This window comes from Cricetulus griseus, chromosome X, assembly GCF_003668045.3.
Source record: "Cricetulus griseus strain 17A/GY chromosome X, alternate assembly CriGri-PICRH-1.0, whole genome shotgun sequence".
Classification (NCBI taxonomy): domain Eukaryota; kingdom Metazoa; phylum Chordata; class Mammalia; order Rodentia; family Cricetidae; genus Cricetulus; species Cricetulus griseus.
In genome coordinates this window covers 67644890-67668854 of record NC_048604.1, presented here as the reverse complement: position 1 = coordinate 67668854, position 23965 = coordinate 67644890, and the positions used below count along the sequence as shown (strand labels likewise).

Here is a 23965-nt window from a genome sequence, read left to right as displayed (position 1 = left end):
ATTTGTGGGCTATGGAGAGAGGTGGAACTGGAGATAGGATGGCAGTGAGGAACAGGCTAACATGAGGAGCATAACCACCTGATACCACAGTGATGTCCAGGTCTGTTTGCCACTGAGGTCCATGTCAGGGTCTGTGGGCCCATAGCAACCAGGGTCTATAATGATGTCTTGGCCTGTGTTACCACCAAGGGCCATTCAGATGTCTGTGGTTTGGGATGGTGCCTGGGGCCATGCTGATGTCCCTGGGCCATATTGCTGCTGGGGGTGGTGGTGGATGGGTGGATGGGGTGTGGGTGTCAAACTGATCTTCTTGGCTTGTGCTGCCACTTGAGGCCAGGGTGATATCTGGACCTCTGTCCATAGTCCTACTGCAGCTGGGGTCTATATTGATACCCATGGCTCACATTACCTGTGGCCCGGGCTGCTGCCTGGAGCCATGTTAATGTCCAAGAGTTGTGCTGCTGCCTGGGGGCCATGTCTGGGTCTGTGGTCCTACCTTGGTGGGATCTGTTTGATGTCAGAGGTCTGGGTTACCACCAAAGGCTATGTGGATATCTGTGGTCTGGGCTTCTCCCTGAAGCCATGTTGATGTCCAAGTACTGTGCTGAGCTGGCCTTCCCTTCACTGGGGTGTTGTGGGGGAGCTGGCCCCAAATGCATGGGTGCAGGAGAGCTACCACCCAGGCCCAGATCCAGGAACTTGACTTGGTCCACCCCAACATCTACCCCATCTATGACCTGCTGGAGAGCATGACGGGCCTTGGTCCTACAGAACTAAAGCCACAGAATCTCCACAACTCTGGGCAACATCAAGATATCTGAGAGGAACCTTGGTGAAGGTCCAGTGTTGATGGCATACAGGAAGCCTTGAACCTGACCAATGAATGACTCACTGCATGAATATTTGCTAGTGATGCTGTTTGGGGAAAAGGGCATATACTGCATGACACACCACTGCTTCCAACACCACTATGATGAACAAATATGTGATGGAGAGACAAGAAAGACACAGAGGGCAGATTGGTACATGCATTGTAGAACTGGAGATGCCATAGCTGTGACCGGCATGAGAGAAAGCTGAGACTGATAGAGGAACAGGTGGTTGCCCAGAGGGGTTGGCCACATGTTTTGTTTTTCTTCTTTTTTCTTTTGTAGTGGAGGTTCCAAGGGTGGAAGGCAGATGTGGAAGGACTGGGAAATGAGTGAGATTGGGGCACATGATGTGAAATCTCCAAAGAATCAATAAAAAAGATGGCAGATTTTTACAAAAAGCTGACAGAAATATGTGCAGTTACCTGGTTATCTTGTGGAGACTGGGGTGAGTCAAGTAAATTGAGTGAAGGGCGAGAAGGCTGAAATAACTTTGTAGGAAGGTACATGTGAACATCTGTAAGAAGTTGATATTTATAGAAACAGTTAAAATAAGTAGGAAACTAATAAAATACATGGTTGACATCACAATAAGGTAACATATGGATCAGTTCTTTACAGAACAAGAGTGCTGAAACTTTTCTTCACTGATATCAAAGAAATGTGGATATTAGGTAATTTTTAAAGTATCTAATTCATCAATGAATATTTTTATATTTTTGGAAAGATTTTCTATAATTGTACCATTAACTAGACATATAAGATACTGTATTTATTAACATTATCACTATCACAACAATGCTATCACTGATACTTTCACAGAAATATAAAAGCACATAAGAGAAAGAACTCGTTACATTTTAATTTTCTGGGCTATCCTTGGCAAATATTTGATTTCCAGAGGTTGTGACTGGTTGATTCTATCTAGGGAATCAAAAAACATGTAGCTTCTGATCAACTTTCAGATGTTCCTAAAATGTTTTACTTACATAGTGGAAATACTTACCATAACCTCTATAAGGACTGACCTGCATGTCATTTTCACCATTTTACACAGAGAGACAATACAGAGCTCAAATAACTGGTCAAGCAAGTAAATAACAGTGCTGGGAATTAAATTCTGGTTTCCTGATTTACAAATGACAAATGCAACTTAATGAACTTAAGTTCATGTCCTTGCATAAATCCTTTCTACAGGGAGCATAACCAAAAGGTATACTAAGTTTTTCCTTGGCTCAATGTTAAACAATACCCTAGTATTCACATTTAGTATCTGGTTAGTAATTGTCAATGAAAATTTAAGTAGCAAGAGCATGCATCTCAATCATTCTCATCCTCTGTATAATATAACATTCAGATCATCTAGGTGTGGCTAAGGAGCCCTTCTCTCTCTCCACATGTAGCAACCACAGAGATACTGAACAGTATTAGGAACCATGGCTATTCTTGCAACACAGAGAAGATACCCTCCAATGAAAACACTATTAATGGAAGGTACTGGTTATGGAGAGGACTGTGGTGATGTTGTGAAGAATGACCATTATATTTGAGAGCTACATGGCTAGAACAACCAGATACATACTTATAGTGGACATAAAGGGAGAACCAGTTATAGCTTATAGTCAGTCTCTGTTTCTATCTATCCTGTTTTATAATAGAAATTCCAATGATGCTTTCTCTTTAAACAAAATTACCCTTAAAGAAGTAATTTTTCCAAATGAGAAAAGCTCTTCCACATGTTACTTCTATATTAAAACTGAATATGCTCTCTTGTTTGGTGTCTTGCTGGTCAAACCAGACTACATGACAATATCCATATCAAGACTACATATAATTCATTGATTTCATAAGGATTTAAGTACCTACTATATTCTTGGTGCTGCCCAAGAGGCTGGGAACAAAGCAGTGAACAAAACCAAGTCCCTGCTTATGGTGGAATCAACGTCTTGCCCCCATCTTGGGCTTCATGTCACCTGTGTCCAACACTAGGGAGTAATGGCATTACTCACTCTGTACATGCAGCTCCTTGGCCTTGGTCACCAAGGACATTAAGTCACAAGTTGTTTGCACAGCAGCTCGGAACCGATCTAGCCCTCCCTTCTGTGAGGTAGGAGCTAGTTTAGGATGGGGAACAGTGTGTGCCAAAAGGTGGTCTAAATAACGAGCAACTTCATCACCACAGCGAGCTGCAAGGTTAGTTGGGGGAAGGGGAAGAGACAAAAATGAACATCTTAGTTACTTCAAAATCTACCCAAGCAGTCAGAATGACTTGCTCTTATACCTAAAACACTATGTCTGTGATTTTTCATGGCAAAAAAACTTGTGATTATTGTATAACCCTATAGATTAAGATTTAGAGGTTACAGTCATTTACTGGGTGGGACCCATATACTCTTCAATTTTGCTGAGACACAGGTAAAGTTACTGAAAGCTGAAAGAAGTGTGGGTTTGTTGTTCTAGAACAAGTAGAACAAGTATTTCATAATTTCTCTGTGTTGTGATGGCAGTGGCGGCAGAAGGGGGGCAAGAGTGGAGAAGGAGCAGGACAGGCCCCTTCAAGTCCTACTAATAGAAAGATACTTGTGGAGAAAGGTCAGGGAAGGGTAAAAATCTTCCACCAAATACTGAGTTAGTTGTAAAAGCAGTCTACAAACACTAGTTCTAATGACTAACATAAAAGCATCTTTATATGCCTCTGGTAAAGAAAGGCCTATTGGCCATAAATTGCCTTTTTTAGTCACCTCTATTTATTCACCAAATATGTGGTGTTACTGTGGAGCAGGCAGTGTCCTAGGCATTAAGAATCGTTGTGGAAAGTCATATGGTCTCTATTCTCTTGGGCTTACCCCCTGCCACACATCTTATAGGTACATGGCTTGTGGGCCACATGCAGTCAAGGATAACTATGAATAAGGCCTGATACAAAATCATAAGATTACTCAAAACATGAGGCTTTTTTTTTACTCTATTGCATGGTTCTTGAGCATGAATTTAGTAGATGATAACAACATGTTACAATTCCTAAATGTTGGACACACCTATAATCATCTCAGCATACCAAAATGTCACACTTTAATATGAACATTCATACTGTGTACAGTTAGGGAAGTGCTGGGGTCAGTACCAAAGCTGGCTAAGTCAGTCATGCATCATCACTTCTGGACAATCTTCAGTAACCTCTTCAGAAATCCCTCTGTGCTCTGATGGGACTAATGGGAACTAGCAGAACTGTAAGAATTGAACTCAAATTCAATGACATCTTAATGACAGATATTTTAGCTTTGATTATAATACAGACACTTGAATAGAGGGGTATCAGTTTCATTTAACTTTCAAAATGGTTTATACAAAATGAAATAGTAAGCAAATAAAGAGGGATAAAGAGTAAATGTTGAGCCCAAACAAAAGTCAATACTTAGTACTTCTAATGTGTTGGTTTACTTTATGTGATTATGCTTGTTAGTATCTTAAGATAGATGATAACAGTCAAATATCCAGACAAGAAAAGCCAAGATTTAGATAGTTAGAAGAACCATTCTCTTATTGACAATTCTTGTTTGAAGATTCAAACAATGTAATTTGTGTCTTGCAAAGGTCAGTACTTTTGCACTGGAGTCAGTGTTTCCTAGTTATTTTAAATCCATGCTATCAGAATGCTTTTTCATGGCATCATGTTTATAGCCTTAGCATTGATTATATGCATTATTTATCTCGTTTGTCACATGAAAGCCATAGGAATTATGAAAAGGCTTATTCAAACTATAGAGACCTCTTCAGAAATATCAATGCATGTCTCTAAAACTATATAAAATACAATTTCTTAAATTATATGAAACTTTAAATATAACTCTAACCAAATTTCATATTTTATACTTCTTAATGCCAAAAGTAATATATACATATAAGTGTGTATGTATGTATGATGTTTTCAACTGTACTACATATTAAATATTTTTTTACTTACCATTGTTTCTTCCAATTTCAAATCACCAGCTACTTCAAATCCTCAAGAAAGAAATCCTCCCTAATCTTAGTAAGGCAAAGTCTAACCCCATACTCCACAATCAGTTACCACAGAGATATTAGACCGGAAGCCAAAGAGAAGTAAAGAAAAATGAAGCCAAACAAAAGTAGAAATCTAAATGTATTAAAGAGGATGGTATACTATGAGATTGCTGGAAACTTGAGTTATTAATGATGAAGCTAAACAACTATTTCTATTCTTGTCTGGCCAGCCAATGCTGTTTAAGGCCTCCTTACCATTACTTGTTGAATCATAGCTATCCATCCAGTTGTCTGATTCCAGCTCATCATAGTCTTCATCATAATCTTCACTGTACAGCTTACCCTCAGGTCCAGGGTCCATGAAGCTTAAGTGTGTGCAGCAGGACGTTGTCAAAAACTCTGACAATTTACCTGTCTGGATCCTTACAATTACAGGGTAGGTAGAAAACAGAAAATCAGGGAACATCTTTTTAAAAGATATACAAGTAAGCCACAATTGTCAAGAAAATAAGGCTTGGCATGTTTTAGGGACAAGATTTTAAAAGAAAGGCCACTAATTAGAGTTCACAATCCTCCAACAGATTAGTTTTACTCTCTTCCATTGCTGTACACTATGCTGAGTGTCTGGTAAAAAAACTGCATTAGCTATTAGAAAGGTGGATAGAGAATGAAGATAAATTTATAGATTTATAAATCTATCAAGTTATTAAAAAATACCATTGGAGCTAAAAAAACTGTTAAGTGGCTTAGAGCACTGGCTGTTCTTCCAAAGGACCTAGGCTCAATTCCCAGCACCCAAATGGTAGCTCACAACTGTCTTGAACTCCCATTCCAGGGAATCTGGTACTCTGTTACAGCCTCTGTGGGAATCAGGCATGCACACAGTGCATAGAAATACATGCAGTCAAAACTCTCATATACATAGAATAACAATAAAAAGAAATCTTAAAAAATTTGAAGTGTCATCAAAAGACCATTTTGGACATAGACAATATTTGAAATTTTTATACATTGTAATAAATTAAGTTGACTTATATCATTCTCTACTTAATAAGCTGATTACAAATCTCCAAATGAATTTAGTAACATCAGTTTTCTAAAGAAGCCAGTTTAAAGGGGCTACCAATGGCCAGACCGTGGATAATTTAAAAAATGAAAGAAATAATAACAGGAATGGGTCATGATATATTGAATAAAATAAGAATCCAAAGAATATATACTAATAATAAACCACAAAATAAGATAATTTTTATATATAAGTATCCCAAGTAATAGAAACATTGTCAAAGTGAGCACTGGTTTATATGTGTGTATACAAACAAATTTCTAGAAGGCTATTTTACAATCCAGTGATAGTTCCTCCATGCAAGAATCAATGGAAGCAGACACTCATGTGCCTCCTGAGACGGTATCTTGAGAAAGACAGTGAATTATTATAACCGTGTATGCTGTCTCAGCATCTATCTGAATCTAAATGTAACTTTCTCATATGATAAGCAGGGCTCAAGAATTATTGACAGTTTGTTGTGTTACATTTCCCCTGTTCAGGGTACAGGTCACTTACCTTGCCCCACCAAAATAGCCATCCTGCATTTTTCGGAGTGCTGCCAGGATGCTTGAATTCAAGCTGGTTCCATCTTCATCTTCAAAGGGAAAGATTATACAAACAATATTTGTTGTTTTAACTTAGAAGTAGGGGGAAATCTTTCAGTTATTTCAAACCAACATTGTATGATGAGACACCCCTTATTGAACACCTTGTGCTTCAATGATTAATGTGAGGATCAACATGACTGTAGAATGGACAAATGGTAAAGATTAAGTTCTTCAAAGGCATTATTTTCATTCCAAGTAACCAGCACTGTTAACAACATCAGCTATTTATCAAATGTTTATGACACAGGCTGCCTCCATCTTAGAGTTGAAAGCTATCTTACAGTAAAAATAAACGGGGTTCATTCCTAAATCTCTGTTTCTCCAAGATTGGTCTATGATCCACTTGTAACCTTAACTACAAATGGTTCTATACTGCCTATTCCAGGAAACAGCAACCATGTCTTTGTTTCAAAGAGTTGGGTTTTGTTTTGGTTTCAGTTTTTCAAGACAGGTTTACTCTGTGTAGTCCTGGCTGTCATGGGACCTCAAACGCAGAGATCTGCCTGCCTTTTCCCCTCAAGTGCTCAGATTAAAGGTATATTTCACCACTGTCTGGCTTCAAAAACTTTTAATGACCATCCTGTAAACTTACCTTTGTTTCACAAGGTTGTGATGACTATGCTGTTATGACTGTTTTGTAATGCTGCTTCTGTAACTCTGCCCATTTGCCTGACAAATCCCCCATCTGGAAACCCATAACACCCGGCCATGTCCAAGGCTGACCTCTTGAATTTCACCTTAGGGGGAGGCAGTCCATGTACATGAATAAAACAACTTGCTTTAGTTAATTGCTTGCTTTAATTAACTTGGCCATGATGATTTGGGTTGGTGGTCATTCTCCTTGAATCATTTGGATTAGCATTTGTAGGGGACAGTAAGCCGCACCTGTTAGAGGCTGGCTACAGGTGTGCCTGACCACGACTGTCAAGGTGAGGTCAGGATGACTCAGGATGGGCTCTTAAGGGGCTGCAGAGCACATGGGAAGCCCCTTCTCTCTCTGGCCTCGCTGCTCTGTTGCCCTGGGCACACTCTGGCTTGCGTTTAGCTGGTATTTATCTCAATAAGGATATCTTAACCTTACAGACTATGGATCGTCTACTGTGATCATGCTATAAGCATTATTTTAAGCATCTCATAGATGGTGTCTTAGTTAGGGTTTCTATCACTGTGACAAAACAACATGTCCAAAAAGCAAGTTGGGGAGGTAGGGGTTAATTTGGCTTACACTTCAGCATTGCTGCCCATCACTGAAGGAAGTCAGGACAGGAACTCAAACAGGGCAGGATCTTGGAGGCAGGAGCTGATACAGAGGCCGTAGAAGGGAGCTGCTTACTGGCTTACTGGCTTGTTCACTATGACTTGCTCAGCCTGATTTCTTATAGAATGCAGGACCAGCAGGCTAGGGGTGGCTCCACCTACTATGAGTTGGGCCCTCCCCCACAGATCACTAACTGAGAAAATGTCTTAAAGCTGGATCTCATGGAGGCATTTCCTCAAATGAGGCTCCCTCCTCTCTGATGACTCTGGCTTGCATCCAGTTGACACAAAACCAGACAGTACAGATTGTATCACTCATAGTAAGCCTTGATCTCTCTCTCTCTCTCTCTCTCTCTCTCTCTCTCTCTCTCTCTCTCTCTCTCTCTCTGTGTGTGTGTGTGTGTGTGTGTGTGTGTGTGTGTGTGTGCGTGTGTGCATAAAATCTTCTATAAGGGCAATAATCTGGTTTTTATATGAAGCTGATGATAGTCTTGTGATTTGCTTTCTCTAATTTGTCCTTTCTAATAGCACTCAGGAGGCAGAGGCAGGAGGGCCATGAGTTCAAGGTCAGGGTGGTCTACATAATGAGTTCCACAATAGTCTGGGTTATATAGTGAAACTTTGCTTCAAAAACACAAAACAAAATGACAAAAAAACAATAATATCCAGACACAGTGGTGTACATCTGTAATCTCAGTACTTGGGTTGCAGAGGCAGGAAGATCAGGAATCCAAAGCCAGCCTTAGCTATATATCAAGTTTGAAGACAGTTTAGGCTACATATGCTGTGGAATAATTCTGTATACTGTGAAGATGTGTTGCACTCATTGTTAATAAGAAGTTGACTGGCCAATAGCTAGGCAGGATGATTTGGGCAGAGAGAATGCTGGGAAGAAGGAGAACAGAGTCTTGGGAGTTGCAAGGAGATGCAGAAGTAGGAGATGAACTTGCTGTACTGAGAAAAAGTACCGAGCCATGTGGCAGAGCCTAATAAGAAATATGAATTAATTTAAAATGTAAGAGTTAGCTAATAACAAACTAAGCTATTGGCTGAACATTTATAATTAATAGTAAGTCTCTGTGTGGTTATTTGCAGAGTGGCTGGTGGAACAGAGCTGATCAGCAGTCTAGATGAAAAACCCTAACCCTACATACATAAGACCCAGTCTTAGAAATCAAACAGGGTAAGTGAGATTGCTCAATGGGTAAAAATATTTGCTGCCAAGTCAGATGATCTGAGTTTGATCCCTGAAATACACATGATGGAGAAGACCAACTTCTGCAAATCGTCTTCTGACCTTCACATAAGAGCCATTACATGGACACACATGTGCACATATACTAGATACATAAAACAATCAAAATAAAAATAAATAGATGAAATAAAATAGCTAGGCACAGTGGCTAATGCCTGCAATCTCAGCATTTAGGAGGACTTAGCAGGAAAACTGCTATAGTTCAAGTCAGCTTGGTGAGATTCAAGCCAGCCTAGCCAGCCTAGCCCATAGACTAAAACTCTGTCTCAAAAAAATTTAAAGAGCAAGAAGAAAGGAAAATCAAATAGACAAAATGAAATGGTGTTTGTAACATCTTTTTCTATATTTAATATAACCAATACAGGGTATTGTCTCCTCACCTCACATGTGCATTAATTTCCTTGATGCCAGTCTACTCTGGTGACTACTACTAAGGGTACTGCCATTAACTAATATTCCCTAAAAACAACTCATTTCATGTCACTCCTTACTAAAAAGCTTTTGAAAGCTTAAACTTCTTATATAACTTGTTTTAAATGTCTCTGATTATTTTCGGAGAAGTTTTCCTAATCAGATCCTATCTTTGCCAGTTTTGTTTATCATAGTACTCTAATCTGTTCAGGTTGGTCTCTTTACTAGTCTTATATACAGGCCCATCTCTCTGTCCAGTCCTCATTCATGGTATCCCCTACCTCAGTTAAGATCTCAGTTTTCTTTCCTCCTCCTATGTTAATATTAACAATTCCATGGGCAGGAGAGATGACTCAATGGTTAAGGTCATTTGTTGCTCTTGTGAAGGGACCCAGGTTCTGGTCCCAGCACCCATATCAGGTGCTTAACGAAAGCTGTGCCTCTAGCTCCTGAGGATCTGACACCCTCTTTTGACCTCTGTGGACACATGCTCATGTGTACACTCATATATATTTAAAAATATTGTTTAAAAACAAAAACCAAGCCGGGCGTTGGTGGTGCACGCCTTTAGTCCCAGCACTCGGGAGGCAGAGGCAGGAGGATCTCTGTGAGTTCGAGACCAGCCTGGTCTACAAGAGCTAGTTCCAGGACAGCCTCCAAAGCCACAGAGAAACCCTGTCTCGAAAAACCAAAATAAATAAATAAATAAAAATAAAAAATAAAAAATAATAAAAATGAAAACCAAGGGGCTAGAGAGATGGGCCAGAGGTTAAGAACACTGCTTTTTCTTCCAGAGGTCCTGAGTTCAATTCCCAGCAACCACATAGTGGCTCACAACTATCTGTAATGAGATCTTGTGCCCTCTTCTGGCCTGCAGGGATATAATCAGGCAGAGCACAGTACACATCATAAATAAATAAGTCTTAAAAAACAAAAACAAAAACGAAAACCAAAAAAGTAAATTCAAAAGCCTAAGTCCCACATCAGCTGAAATTTCTTCTTTGGCACCCTGATAGCTTTCAGTGCTTTAGTACTTTGTAATGTACTGTCTTGAATTTGTCTTCTATTATTATTGCCTATTAACTTTGCCTTCTAAATTAAAATGTACACTATCTCAAGACAATTGTCAGAATACATTAGTTATTAAATGGGCACTTGCTAATTGTCCCAGGTAAAGAAAAAAGACAAAAAGAACAAAAACTACCCTACTTTCAGCTCCTATTATTTTGTAGCCCTTTTCAAATGTGACCAAAATTCCTACCAGTCTGTCTGGATTTTGAATGATTCATGATAAAGGGTTCTTTTTCATGAAAAGGAATTCTATGCACTTTGGCAGTACACACAGACCTTTGGAAGCAACAGCAGAGACACAGAAAAAAAGCAGCAGGAACTCAGAACAATAAAGTCTTCCTTGTGTAGAAGCATCTCTCTCTGCCCCCAATACAAACCAAAAATCTTTGCACTTTCTGCTCCTAGTTCTTACTTATTCAGTAAGACAGGCTTTGGAAGGAGAAGCCTGGGAACTTCCTTATAAAGCTTGATGCTCCGTTGGAATAAAATAGTACTCTCTTTAAAAAGAGCTAATGAATACAATTTTTGGAAAACTCACTCAGAAATCAATTATCTAAAGCTAGTCCCTGCTCCAATTTTGTACATTATGGCTCTAAAACAATGTGAAATATTCTGATATTTCCACTTGTTTCAGATTTATCATCTGTCTTCATCTCCTAAAACATAAGTTTAAATAGAACAGAAACTTTGCCTGCCTATCACCCTGTGTGTCCAGAGCTCAGAAAACTGTCTTGTCACAAAAGGTAAGCCAATGGGCACTGTTCTGCAGTGGGATGCTGAAGGATCACACATATGACTAATTTCACTCATTCCCATACCAAGCATGGTGTGTGAGACAGGGAAAGTGATGGTGGGTTGGCCCGTCATCCTCCAACGGCTGCAGAGGTAGGAGAGATCTGTTCTAAGCATTTCTACTATCATCTTGTTGTCCAGAGCCAGGTAGAATTGTTGCTGGTCTATAAACTGAATAAAGGAAAAACAACCATTCAGAAAAAATTGCTTTCACAATACCAAATAATATTTTTCAATGCTCACTTATCCATAAAGCATATATGTCACAGAGGAAACAGTACTTTCAAATTTAATGCTTAATAATTCCCAAAGTATGTGGTGGCCAGTGGTATGTACAACAATAGTTTCTGATATTTTTTTGGATTTTTTGAGACTTTTAGTTGTCCTGGAACTCACTCTGTAGACCAGGCTGCTGGCCTCAAACTCAGAGATCCACCTGCATCTGCTTCCTGAGTGCTGGGATTAAAGGCATGTGCCACCACTGCCAAGCTAGTTTCTGATATTTTTAATGTGTGTGACTGCCTACAAATCTTTTCAAGTGTATAATTTCATTTAATCCTGTAATCACCTAGTGTAAGCAGCTCCCCCTCTCCCTCCTCCTTTTCTTCCTAATTTCTCATTATGTAGCCTAGGCTAGCTTTGAGCTCATAATGCCCTGCTCTATAATTCCTGAGTTCTGGGATTACAGGCATGCACCACTATTCTCAACTTGCCATTTTCCTTTTAATATGAAGAATAAGACTGAGAGACAGTATGTGGACTAGCACACACATTTGATTAGCAAATGGAAAAGTTAGAAATAGAGGCTAGAATCAGTTCATCTTTTGTCTATGTCTATCTTAGATGTTAGATAGATATGACAGAATTAATTTCTTTCTTCCAGAAAGTATTTACTGTGCTACTAGAGATTAAACCTTGGGCCTTGTGCATATTTGGCAAACACTTCACCGTTAAGCTCCATCTTCAGCCCTTGGTTGAAACAGAATATTCCCAAATAGCTTATACACTGACCTTGCTAACCATGTTGCCCAGGTTGGCTCTAAATGTACTGCTCTGTCCTCCTAAGCACTGGGATTACAAGCATGTGAAACCATCCCTAGCTTCCTTCACAGAAAGTAATTTCTACTACCATACACATATGCAATTGATCTTAGATCTATTATTATGTAGCTAACAAATGTCAGGTCACCAATATGTATAGTTACATCGTAATAGTCCTGATATTTTTCTGTAAAAGAGGAAACTGAAGATTCTATGCAAATGAAAGAGCTCCTTCACAATAGGAAATAATTTAGCAGTTAAATAAAATAGTGTGTTTCACTCATAAAGGACAAACACAGTCTTAGTTTGATTTCTGAAAATAAGGAAAATTCTCTAAGTACCTGAACATTTGGAAAATTCCAGTTACAGTTTAATACCCAGGACTGCTCTTAGCGACAGTCACTTGGCAAAGCTCTATGCAGCAAGTTCAATTCAGTTCAATTCAACAGTTACTGAGCCATTTGATATATGCAAAGCTCTGTGAGACTGTGACTAATCCAATTCCAGCAAATGCTTTATTTCTGCAGTCTCTCTCCCTCTTATTTCCACTCATCTCAATGCATGTTGCAGCTTATCCCACTTACCTGTGGAGTGAAAGTAAAGATTGTTTTGCGAATGTCATAGAGTTTTGATGTTCCAAGCACACCCATGAGCCTGTAGGGTCGGCCACTGAGTTTCATTTTACTGTTGCATCCTAACACAGAATTAAGAAATGGTCAGGATATTCTTAGTGTACAAATTACGGCAATATTTGTTTATACAGATACACACAATGTATGTATATACATAGACACACATCTACCTCATTTGCTTCAGTTTAAAGTGTCTTCCTTTTACAGTTTAGCTTTCTAAAATTGGAATCTATCTTGCAATCCATATCTATGTTAAGAATATTACATATACATATATTACTATAAATTAAAACTATATTAAGTAAAGTTTTAGATACAATACAGGAATTGTTCATTCACTGATTAATTTTTCCTATCACCAAAGGGGAAAAATACTTTACATATTGTTCTAAAAATGTTTTCCTCCCAAATACATCGAATATCCAATATCCTTTCTTGTCAGCACCAATAGAAAGAACCCTTACTACATGTTTTTGGCTATAAGATATTTTCATGAGTACTTGATTTACTATCTTTTCCAAATGTGTTGCCTTTTCATGCACATGTGTATGAGTACATGTGCAGGCCAGAAGAAACCCTCAGGTGTCATCCTCGGGAATATCATTCACCTCCTTTTGAGTTCCAGGCTCTCTTTAACCTAGTCCACAAATTAGGTTAGACTTGCTAGCTAGTGAGACCCAGAAGCCTCCTGTGGCTGCCTCCCCACTGCTGGGATTACAAGCATGCATACCATTCCTGACATTCTTATGTTTATTCAGGGGATCAAACTCAGGTCCTCATGATTGCAAGACAAGTGTTTCACCAATTGAGTCATTTCCCCAACCCCTAAACATGCTACATTTTCAGAGTTGCTTCAACTTATAAGGGAACAGACCAGAGAATACTCAATTCCAAGTTTCACTGAATAAAGCATACATTTGCTCTGGGATTACTATCAAAACTAGGTTTATTCATGAATTCTATTTGTAAAATCTTAACTATTACTGCATATGGTGTGTGTGAGAGTGTGTGCACACATGTGCACACATGCTCATGATATGAGACACACATGGAGGTCAGAGGGCAACCTTTATAGCTGTTTCTTTTTACTTAAGGTTTCTGGAATCAAACTCAAGTCATCAGGCTTCTGTGGCAAGTGTTTTTACCTGCTTACTCATCATGCTGGCCTTTGCTAATATCTTTTTTATCACACTAAAATATGTGTAGCATAAAATGTATCATTTTAGTAATTTTAAGAGTACAGTTTAATGACTTTAAGTAACATCATTGTGTAAATGTTACCACCATTCACCTTCCAAAACTACTTCATCTTTTCAAAATGAAACTCTACAACCATTAAACTTACTAGTTGCCTTCTCCTCCCAGTCTCTGACAATAAATTTTTACTTCGTGTCTATGAATTTGGTGAAGGTCAAGATGTAGAACTCTCAGCACCTTCTCCAGCAGCCTGTCTGCCTGTATACCACCATGTATGTTACACCATGATGATAATAGACTAAACATCTGAACTGCAAGTAAACCACCACAATTAAGTGTTTTCCTTTATAAGAGTTGTTGTGGTCATTGTATCTTCACAGCAACAGAAATCCAAACTAAGATACAGAGTTACACAGAGAAACCCTGTCTTGAAATCCAAAACAAAAAAAAAAACCCATAGAAATCAGCAAGAAATTTTAAAGTCTATTGCATAAACAACAAGAGAATGAAATTAGCAATTTAGAAATAGACAGAAAATTTACTATTTATGAAAACAAGTTAATCAAGAGCTTATCAAAAAATTCTGAAGATAGTATGATAAGATAGGTATGAAACTGAGTTATGAGAAGCTACTTACTAAAATGGGACAGGGCTCATCATATATTACTATGTTGCACAAAGTAGACTGCAATGTCTACTTTATGAGAACATTTTCTAAAAACAAGTGTGCTTATAAAAGCTTAATATAAACAAAAAGCCACAAACAAAAACAATGGCTTCTTCAGTGGTTAAATTGTGTTTTAAAATCTTTTTTTTTCTGGGTTCTTTTCTGTATTTTTATAGTTTCCAGAAATCAGTATGTACACGTGAGTTGGTAGTCAGATAACTTACAACTTTTAAAAATTGGTGAGAACCAGAACAGTGTATGTAAAGATGATTTCCCAATTTCTAAGGAAGTGAAAAATAGTTCATACAATGAATTTCATATTTAAAAAGTTATACAAAGGAAATACATACAATACACATCTGAATAATAAAAGTTTGCCCTAACTTAAGTTTAAAGAATAAGGGGAACTGACTGTGGTAGTGCACACTTGGAATCCCAGCATCTGGGAGGCTTATGCAAGAGGCTCATGAGTTCGAGTCCAGTTTGTGTTATATAGTATGACCTTGACTCAAAACCAGACCAAACTGAACCAAACCAAACCAAAAATCAGAGTCAGGATTTCAGTGGTAAGACATTTTAGCAAGTGAGTGACCCCTTAGGCTCATCTAGGAGCACTATACACACATGTATGCATGTATACATGGGGTTTTTTGAGACAGGTCTTAGACTATAGTTTAGGATGGCTTGAAATTCACTAAGTAGCTTAGGCTTGCTACAACTTATAATAATCCTGCTGCCAAGCCATCAAGCCTGGGGATATTTTTAAGTACTAATATATACAAAAGTACATAGCCCCCACTATATAATCATGCACTAGTAGACAAAAGGAACAGAGGAAAACAAAAAAAAATGTGCTGTTGTTGCTAGGAATTAAAGGAAATTAAAATAATTCTGTACATGAAAATTACTAATGTAGCAAAATAAATGATAAAACCCCAATGCTGGTGAGGTAGTAAAAACAGAAAGGTATGTGTTATCTTATTGATATAAAAATCAATTAGTTAGTTGTTTTTTCTGGTTTGTCTGGCAGCGTATTGTAAATGCTAGGAAGCTAATCTTATCCTTATCCAGAATCCCTGTTTTGGAAATATACTCCAAGGAAACAATAATCTACACATAGGCATTTATAGAAGGATAAAAGCTTTTGGAAACAACTCAGACAATCAAAATAAGGGAATAATTATTAGAATTTTATGTAATAACATGTCTATTTTAATATGAGAAGATGCATATATAAAGTAAGGTAAACACAAACAGAATACAAGTTAATATGTACACTCCGAAAAGGTACTTATGTGCACTAACAGATTAGAAAATAATTCATATTAAGGTTTCTGTTTAATAGTTTAATAAATTCATAAAGTGCAACATCCCATAATAAAAAAACTGAACATGGTAGGTGGACACCAACACTCGGCACTTGAGAAACTGTGGCAGGAGTGTCATTTGAGCCTAGCTAGGAATTTGAGGCCAGCCTGGGCAACATAATGAGACCCTGTCTACAGATAGATAAGACGGATGGATGGACAGACAGAGAAAAACAAGATTAAAAAAGGAGCTGCCCATGAACTCCTAAGTATCTAAAATGAGACAGAACTATTCAGTTGTCATACTTGGTGAGGAAGCATCTCTTTTTCCTTGGTAGGAGAACAGCTGCTGTTTGATGTGTATTTAAAGCAATTTTGTTATTGTGAAACAGTCACAAATAATAGATTTTTGATTTTTTAATTTGAATTAGAAACAGGATTGTTTTACATGACAATCCCAGTTCCATTCTCCCTCCTGTCCTCCCCTATCCCCCCCCAACTAAAACCCTACCTATCACATATCCTTTCTGCTCCCCCTGGATGGTGAGGCCTTCCATAGGGTGTCATTAAAGTCTATCGTATCATTTGGAATAGGGCCTAGGCCCACCCTCGTGTGTCTTGGCTCAGGGAGTATTCCTCTATGTGGAATGGGCTCCCAAAGTCCACACCTATGCTAGGGATAAGTACTGAACTTCTACAGGAGGTCCCGTAGATTTCCGAGGTTTCCTCACTGAAACCCATGTTCCTGGGGTCTGGATCAGTTCCATGCTGGTATCCCAGCTATCAGTCTGGGGAGCAAGAGTTTCCCAATGTTCAGGTCAGCTGTTTCTGTGGGTTTCACCAGCCTGGTCTGGACCCTTTTGCTCTTCACTCGTCCTTCTCTGCATCTGGGTTCCAGTTCAGTTCGGTTATTAGTTGTGGGTGTCTGCTTCTACTTCCACCAGCTGCTGGATGAAGGCTATTGGGTGGCATATAAGTCAGTCATCAATCTCATTATCCGGGGAGGGCATTTAAAGTAGCCTCTCTTCTGTTGCTTAGATTTCTAGCTGGTGTCATCTTTGTACATCTCCAGACATTTCCCTAGTGCCTGATTTCTCTGTAAATCTAAAATGTCTCCCTGTATTATGGTATCTCCATTCTTGTTATCTTCTATTCTTCCCCTGACTCAACCTTTCTGCTCCCTCATGTCCTCTGCATCCCTCCTCTTCTTCCCTTCTCATCTCCTAGTTCCTTCCCCCCTCTTCCCGTACTCCAATTTTCTCAAGGGATCCTGACCCTTTTCTCTTCTCTAGGGGACCATGTATGTCTCTCTTAGGGCCCCACAAATAATATTTTGAAGACAGGGACTCCCTGTGTTGCATAAGCTGGCCTGAAACTTGCACCACAGTCTAGGCTCAGATTCACAATCCTCCTTTCTTAGCCTCCTGGGTGTGAATATAATTGTGGGCTTGGTCCCATGATGTTTTAAAGAGATACTCATTTGACTGATAAGATTTTTAAATGGCAATCTATATAATTTGGGGGAGGTACTAGGTATTGAATAGGGCCCTTTTCCTACATGGCAGACAAGCACTCTACTACTGAGCTATATACTTAATCAAAAATCTAATCTTTACAAATATAACCTCTTCTGGCTTGAAGTATGATTGCATTACTTTCCTGTTAGTACTGTAATGAACTATCACAAATATAATAGCTTAAAATAGTACAAGTTTAGGAAAGTGAGATGGTTTTGTGGGTAATGGTACCTAATGCTAAGCCTGATAACCTGAGCTGAATCCCTGGGTACTACATGGTGGAAGGAGAGAATCAATTCCTGCAGATTGTCATCTGACCTTCATATGTGTACCATGGCATGAGAACACACACACAAATGAATAAAAATAATTTAAAAGTTAAAAAACAACAAAAGTTAAATATACCCTTATTATTGCTAGAGATTAATAGTTCAAAATTAGCCTTACAGAGGCTAAAACTCAAAACCTAAGTATCCAGGGAGAAAATCCATTTATTGGCTCTTCCAGTTTCTGCACTTCAGGAAATAGTTATTCACATTCCTTTACTCACAGCCTCACCACTCCCAACCTGCTTCTGTCATCAAAACTCCCTTCTTTCTTTCTTTCTTTCTTTCTTTCTTTCTTTCTTTCTTTCCTTCCTTCTTTTCTTTTTTTCTTTTGGTTTTCTGAGACAGGTTTCTCTGTGGCTTTGAAGGCTGTCCTGGAACTAGCTCTTGTAGACCAGGTTGGTCTCGAACTCACAGAGATCCACCTGCCTCTGCCTCCCGAGTGCTAGGATTAAAGGTGTGTGCCACCAACACCCGGCTCAAATATCCCATTTCTATAGTCTGATCTTCCTCTTGATTCCCTTTTAAAGAGATTATGTGTGATTACATTTAGGGCCCATTTGGATAATTGAGATTGGAAGTATATTCTTCTACATCTCAAAATCCTCAATTATGTTTGCTAAGTCTTCTTTGACACATAAAATAATGCTCATGGTTTCAAGGATTATGAAGGGATGTCTGGGGTGAGACAATACTCATTGTTCCACAGTTCACCCCTTTGGCCCTGAGGATACACATTCCTTTCACATGTAAAATATGTTTATCCCATCCCAACATCCCCCAAACTCTTTAACATATAATAATATCAGACCAAGTCCAATGTCTTCTCAATATCGTCAGCCCCAAAGTCCAAATATACTTTAATGAGGTATGGATGATAATCTTGATAAATGACATCCTGGGACAAGATTCCTTTCCATTTGCAGACCATTATAACTAGAAAATACAATTTCTGCTCCTCAAATTCAGTAGCAGGACAGGACTGGTTATAAACAATGGACATTCCCATTATAAAAAGAAAAAATGGAAGGAAGAAAAGAGTTAGCAGTACCAAGAAATTTTGAGACCCAAGTAGGCATGTCATTAGATTTCAAGGCTTAGCAGTAGTCCTCTGTAGCTCGTCGGTCCCCTCTCTGAGCCGAAGTTCCACCCTCAAGGCCCAAGAGTCTTCCCTTTGAGTTAACCTTCTTTTTACTTGGAAAGCAGCATGTGCCTGCAGCTGAGCAGTTTCATCAATCTGCTTTCCCACTGTAGAATTCTGGAAATCCAAAAGACTTCTTTCAGCTTGTCCTGTATTTGTCATCTGTCTTTTTCAGTCTAAGTTGGCAGTATTTCTGCTGGTACAGGTAGAATATTCTTTATCCTAAATACTTGGGACCAGAAGTGTTTTATAGTTTAAAAATGGGAATCTTCGTATATGCTTTTCTGGTTGAGCAAGCATCATTTACCCAAAGCCTTAAACTCTGAATGCAGTCCAAAGTCCTAAATTTAGGATTCAAAAATCAAAACAAGGTATAAATACTGTTGGTTTCTTCTGGAAAGAATTCATTCTTTGCCAATCCTGACTTCAAAAGGCTGTGGACATACCTTGATAATCCTCACAGCAACACAACCCCAATTTGATGGTTTGAATGAAGATGGCCCCCATAAACTCATAGATCTGAATGTTTGGTGACCAGGGAGTGGCACTATTTGAAAGGATTAAGAGGTGTGGCCTTGTGGGAGGAACTGTGTTACTGGGAGTGGGCTTTCAGGTTAAAAAGCCCAGGCCAGGCCCAGTGACTCTCCCTTCCTGCTGCCCGCAGATCCTGATGTAGAACTCTTAGCTACTTCTCCAGCAAGATGTCTGCCAGCATGCCATCATGATGATACTGGGCTAAACCTCTGAAACTGTAAGCAAGGCACAATTAAATGCTTTCCTTTTTAAGAGCTGTTGTGGTCATGGTCTCTATTCACAGCAATAGAACAATGATCAAGAAAAAAGTTGGTATCAGGGAGCAGAGTACTGCTATGACAGGCCTGACCATGCTGTTTGCTGGTGGAATATACTTTTGAATTTTGGATTAGGAAAACAGTTGAACACTTTAAGCAGGACTTAATGGGTCATAATAATAGCCAGTTGTGGTATCACACACTGGTATGATTTTCTGAAGGATGTGGAGGCAGGAGGATCATGAATTTGAGGCCAGCCTGGACTTGGCAACATGGACTACCACTCACCAAGGCTGACTTGCCTATAACTACTGCTGAGTGCCAGATCTAGGAACAACAGAGAACAACAATGAGCCATGGATATGGCAGGCTGACTACACTGAACCATGTCCTCCATAGAAAGAACAACACTTTGTCTTTACTAGAGTAGATACTTATTCTGGCTATGGAGTTGCCTTTCTTGAATGTATTGCTTCTGCCAAACCCATCCATGGACTTGTACAATGTCTTATCTACGGAATTCTACACAGTATCACTTCTGACCAAGGAACTCACTTCACAGCGAGAGAAGTTCAACAGTGGGCCCATGATAATGGAATACACTGGTCTTACCGTTCCCACCATCCTGAAGCAGCTGGCCTAATAGAAAGCTGAAAAGGCCTTTTGAAGACATATTTACATTGCCAATTAAGTCACAGAAACCTTATGGGCTGGAGCAGGATTCTCCAGAAGGTGGTATATGTTTTTAATTAGTATCCAATATATGGTACTGTTTCTCCCATAGCCAGAATCCACAGTTCCAGGAATCAAGGGGTGGAAAAGGGAATAGTTTCACTCACTATTACCCCTACTGACCCACTAGGAAAGTTTTTGCTTCTTGTCCCCATGACCATAAGTTCTTCAGGCTTAGAAGTTTTGAATCTACAGGAGGGAGAGCTGCCAGGACCCATAACAAACATTATTGAACTGGAAGCTCAGACTCGCCCTTGGACACTTGGGTTTCTGATACCCTTAAACCAACAGGTTAAGAAAGAATAACAGTGTTAGGATGGGTGGTTAATTCAGATTACCAAGGGGACATTGGACTATTTCTACACAATGGAGGTAAGAAAGATTATATCTAAAGTGCAGGAAATCCTTCAGGGTGTCTCTTGGTGCTACCATGTTCTGTAATGTCAATGGGAAACTACAACCTCCTAATCTAGGCAAGATGACTAAGGACACATACCCTTCAGGAATAAAAGTATGTATGTGTCACTAATCCAGGAAAAAGATCCAAGACCTGATGATGTATTTGCTGAGGGTGGAGGAAATACAGAAGGGGTAGTAGAGGAAGGCAGTTAAAAATACCGGCTAAGGCCATATGATCAGTTGCAGAAATGAAGATTAAAATTGACATGTTTTTGTCATATTTCATTAAGCATACATTTATATTTGTGACTTCTTTCCTATATTTATCAAGTGATATAACAACAATTCAGAGATTGTTAATAATTATCATATTTAAATTTGAGATACTGATAGGATGTCTGTCAAGAGACATTACCATCTATTCTAAATTTATAATGCATTGCAGTTGTGCGAGGTATAGCTATATTATGTTAGGAATTATTATGAGCTAGTTATTGTTCTCCATTTGGAAATTAATCATGACATAAGGAGATATGATTGTGTGCCAATTTGACAAGGGGTGGACTTGTGATGGCTACTATATCTCGAATGAAGTAAAGTCCCCCAAATGGCTGGGCACACCTGTGAGGAATTTTTGCTTAATCATTTGAAGCAGGAAGATTCACTTCTAATCTGTATCTTTAAAGTGGGAAGACATACCTTTCATCCAGATCTTTTGAGGTGGAAAGACTCATCTTAAATGTGGGCCACACCCTCTGTTGGAAGCCTAAATACAAGCTATGGAAGAAGGAAGCACCTTTCTTTGCCTGGTTGCTCTTGCCCTCACTAGAAAGTCCATTCCTTCACTGGAATTAGAGCCTACTTCTTCTGGATACTGAAGACCATCTGAGATACCCAGCCTTATGAACTAAACAACTCCTGGACTACTGGATTCTTGGAACATCCATTCATAGGCACCTATTGTTGGACTAGCAGAACCACAGCCTGTCAGTCATTCTAATAAATCCTGTATGTATGTATGTATGTATGTATGTATGTATGTATGTATGTATATTTGTGTGTGTGTGTATATATATGTGTGTGTGTGTGTGTGTGTATGTGTGCAGTCACACACATATATGTGTGCATATGTATATGTATATACATATATATATATATTCATTCCCTAAGTTCTGTTACTATAGAGAACCCTGACTAATATACCCAGTCCTTTATTTCTGTTATATCATAGCTAATTCTGTAACCTGAACTGTCCCTATGATTGTATTTGGAGTCCACCTCAATAATCTGGAGTTTCATCTCAAGGTCCCTAATTCAACTACACCTGCAAAATTATTTTTGCCAAATAAGATAATGTTCATAGGTACTAGAGACCAGGACCTAGATATTTGGGGGAAGGGTTGGTTATTCAGTCTCTTGCAAAAGAAGCTGAGAAATTTTGCATATCCTTTTTTTTTTGGTAATAAGACCAGAACTCAGGGTTTGTGCATGCTAGGCAAGTGTTCTGCCACTGAGCTACAGACTCCCAGCCCCAATATCATTTTTAGTTCACAGAGTCACAATTTGTTTAATGTAAAAATTCCATCATTAAATTTAATAAAAGAATAAAAATAGCTATTTACAAAAGATATTAAATTAAGGAATCATATTAATAATTAGTTCATTATATGACCAAGTATAAAAGACCTAAAACAAATTCCTTGATCACTACTCTATATAAAATCAGCATGTCTTCAAAACAGAAATATAGGTTCTAAGAGAGGGGGAAACGTGGTAGTTATATATACATTTTGAATAAGGATATAGTATTGTCAGAAAACATACCAAAGTATGCATCAAACACACCTAAAATTATCAAGCCTACTCTTAAAGATTGGTTCAGAAACCTGGATTCCAGAGACTTAATTCCTTCTTGGATCCAATGTAATAAAGCAATATCAATTAAAGAATGGGGGGTTGTGGAAAGAAACCAGTCAGCATCACATAATACTTTGATTCTAGCAGGCTGGCCAATCCCTTACCTAGACTGGAATAAATGTGGCTGAGAATACGAGCTGGCTGTACTCTGATGGGATACACCTCAGCAATGGTCTCCGTATCAATTCCCTTGCCCTTCAAAATGGCCTTGATTTCTTCCGTTTCAGCTAGAATGGAGACTGTAGGAAAGAATGAAGATGAGGTCAACAGAAGGTTTTAGTCTAATAAAAACTTTAAAAATGTCTTTCAGATTTATTTTATGTGTATGAGTGTATGTACATGTACCACATGCTACCCTGGTGCCAATGGAGGTCAAAAGAGGGCATTGGATCTCCTGAAATTGTAGCTATGGAGAGTTATAAGCCACCATGTGGATTCTGGGAAGTGAATCTGGTCCTGGTAGGTCCCTTGGAAGAACAAGTGCTCTTAATTGCTGAACTGAGCCATCTTTCTAGACCCCTAAAAATATTTTCAAGTGCATAATTTCTTTTGAGAGGAAAAGAGGAGGAAATTGTTACTGAGGAATTCTGATTAGTATATTCTCCTCCCATCTCATCTGTTTCTAAGGATTTCTGACAGCCCCGTTTGAATGTTTCTATGCATTGTTGACTCAATATAACTAAAGTTGATCATCTGGATCCTCCTACTATGTCACTTATACCTATTATTCCATCTGTGCTTGTATCATTAAATGGCACACGATACTCCCAGCTCCACAAATGATCACTTTCAATTCATATTTATTCCTCACTGATTTTCTGTATTTATATAACAAGTTCTGGCTTTTTTGCTTTTCATGTCATTTTAAAATCCATCCTGTTTTTGACAGTGCCAATATTTTACTATTAATGTAAGTTATCAACATCTCCTTATATTACAGTGTTAATTTTGTACTGATTTTTCTGTCTTCATTCCAGGCCCA

The 23965-nt window shown here is 38.7% G+C and overlaps 1 protein-coding gene across 7 annotated transcripts in view; it reads right to left on the bottom strand.

Annotated features, from left to right (window-relative positions):
- Phka1 (phosphorylase kinase regulatory subunit alpha 1) overlaps positions 1-23965 on the bottom strand; it is a 110958-nt gene that overhangs the window by 45471 nt on the left and 41522 nt on the right. For all 7 annotated transcript variants that reach the window (XM_027431805.2, XM_027431808.2, XM_027431807.2 and 4 more), the window contains 7 exons: positions 23088-23222; positions 12942-13051; positions 11343-11487; positions 6439-6517; positions 5130-5296; positions 2879-3055; positions 1295-1386 (listed from right to left, as the gene is read on the bottom strand). In XM_027431805.2, coding sequence (XP_027287606.1) covers positions 1295-1386; positions 2879-3055; positions 5130-5296; positions 6439-6517; positions 11343-11487; positions 12942-13051; positions 23088-23222 — 905 coding nt within the window. The remainder of the gene's footprint in view (positions 1-1294; positions 1387-2878; positions 3056-5129; positions 5297-6438; positions 6518-11342; positions 11488-12941; positions 13052-23087; positions 23223-23965) is intronic.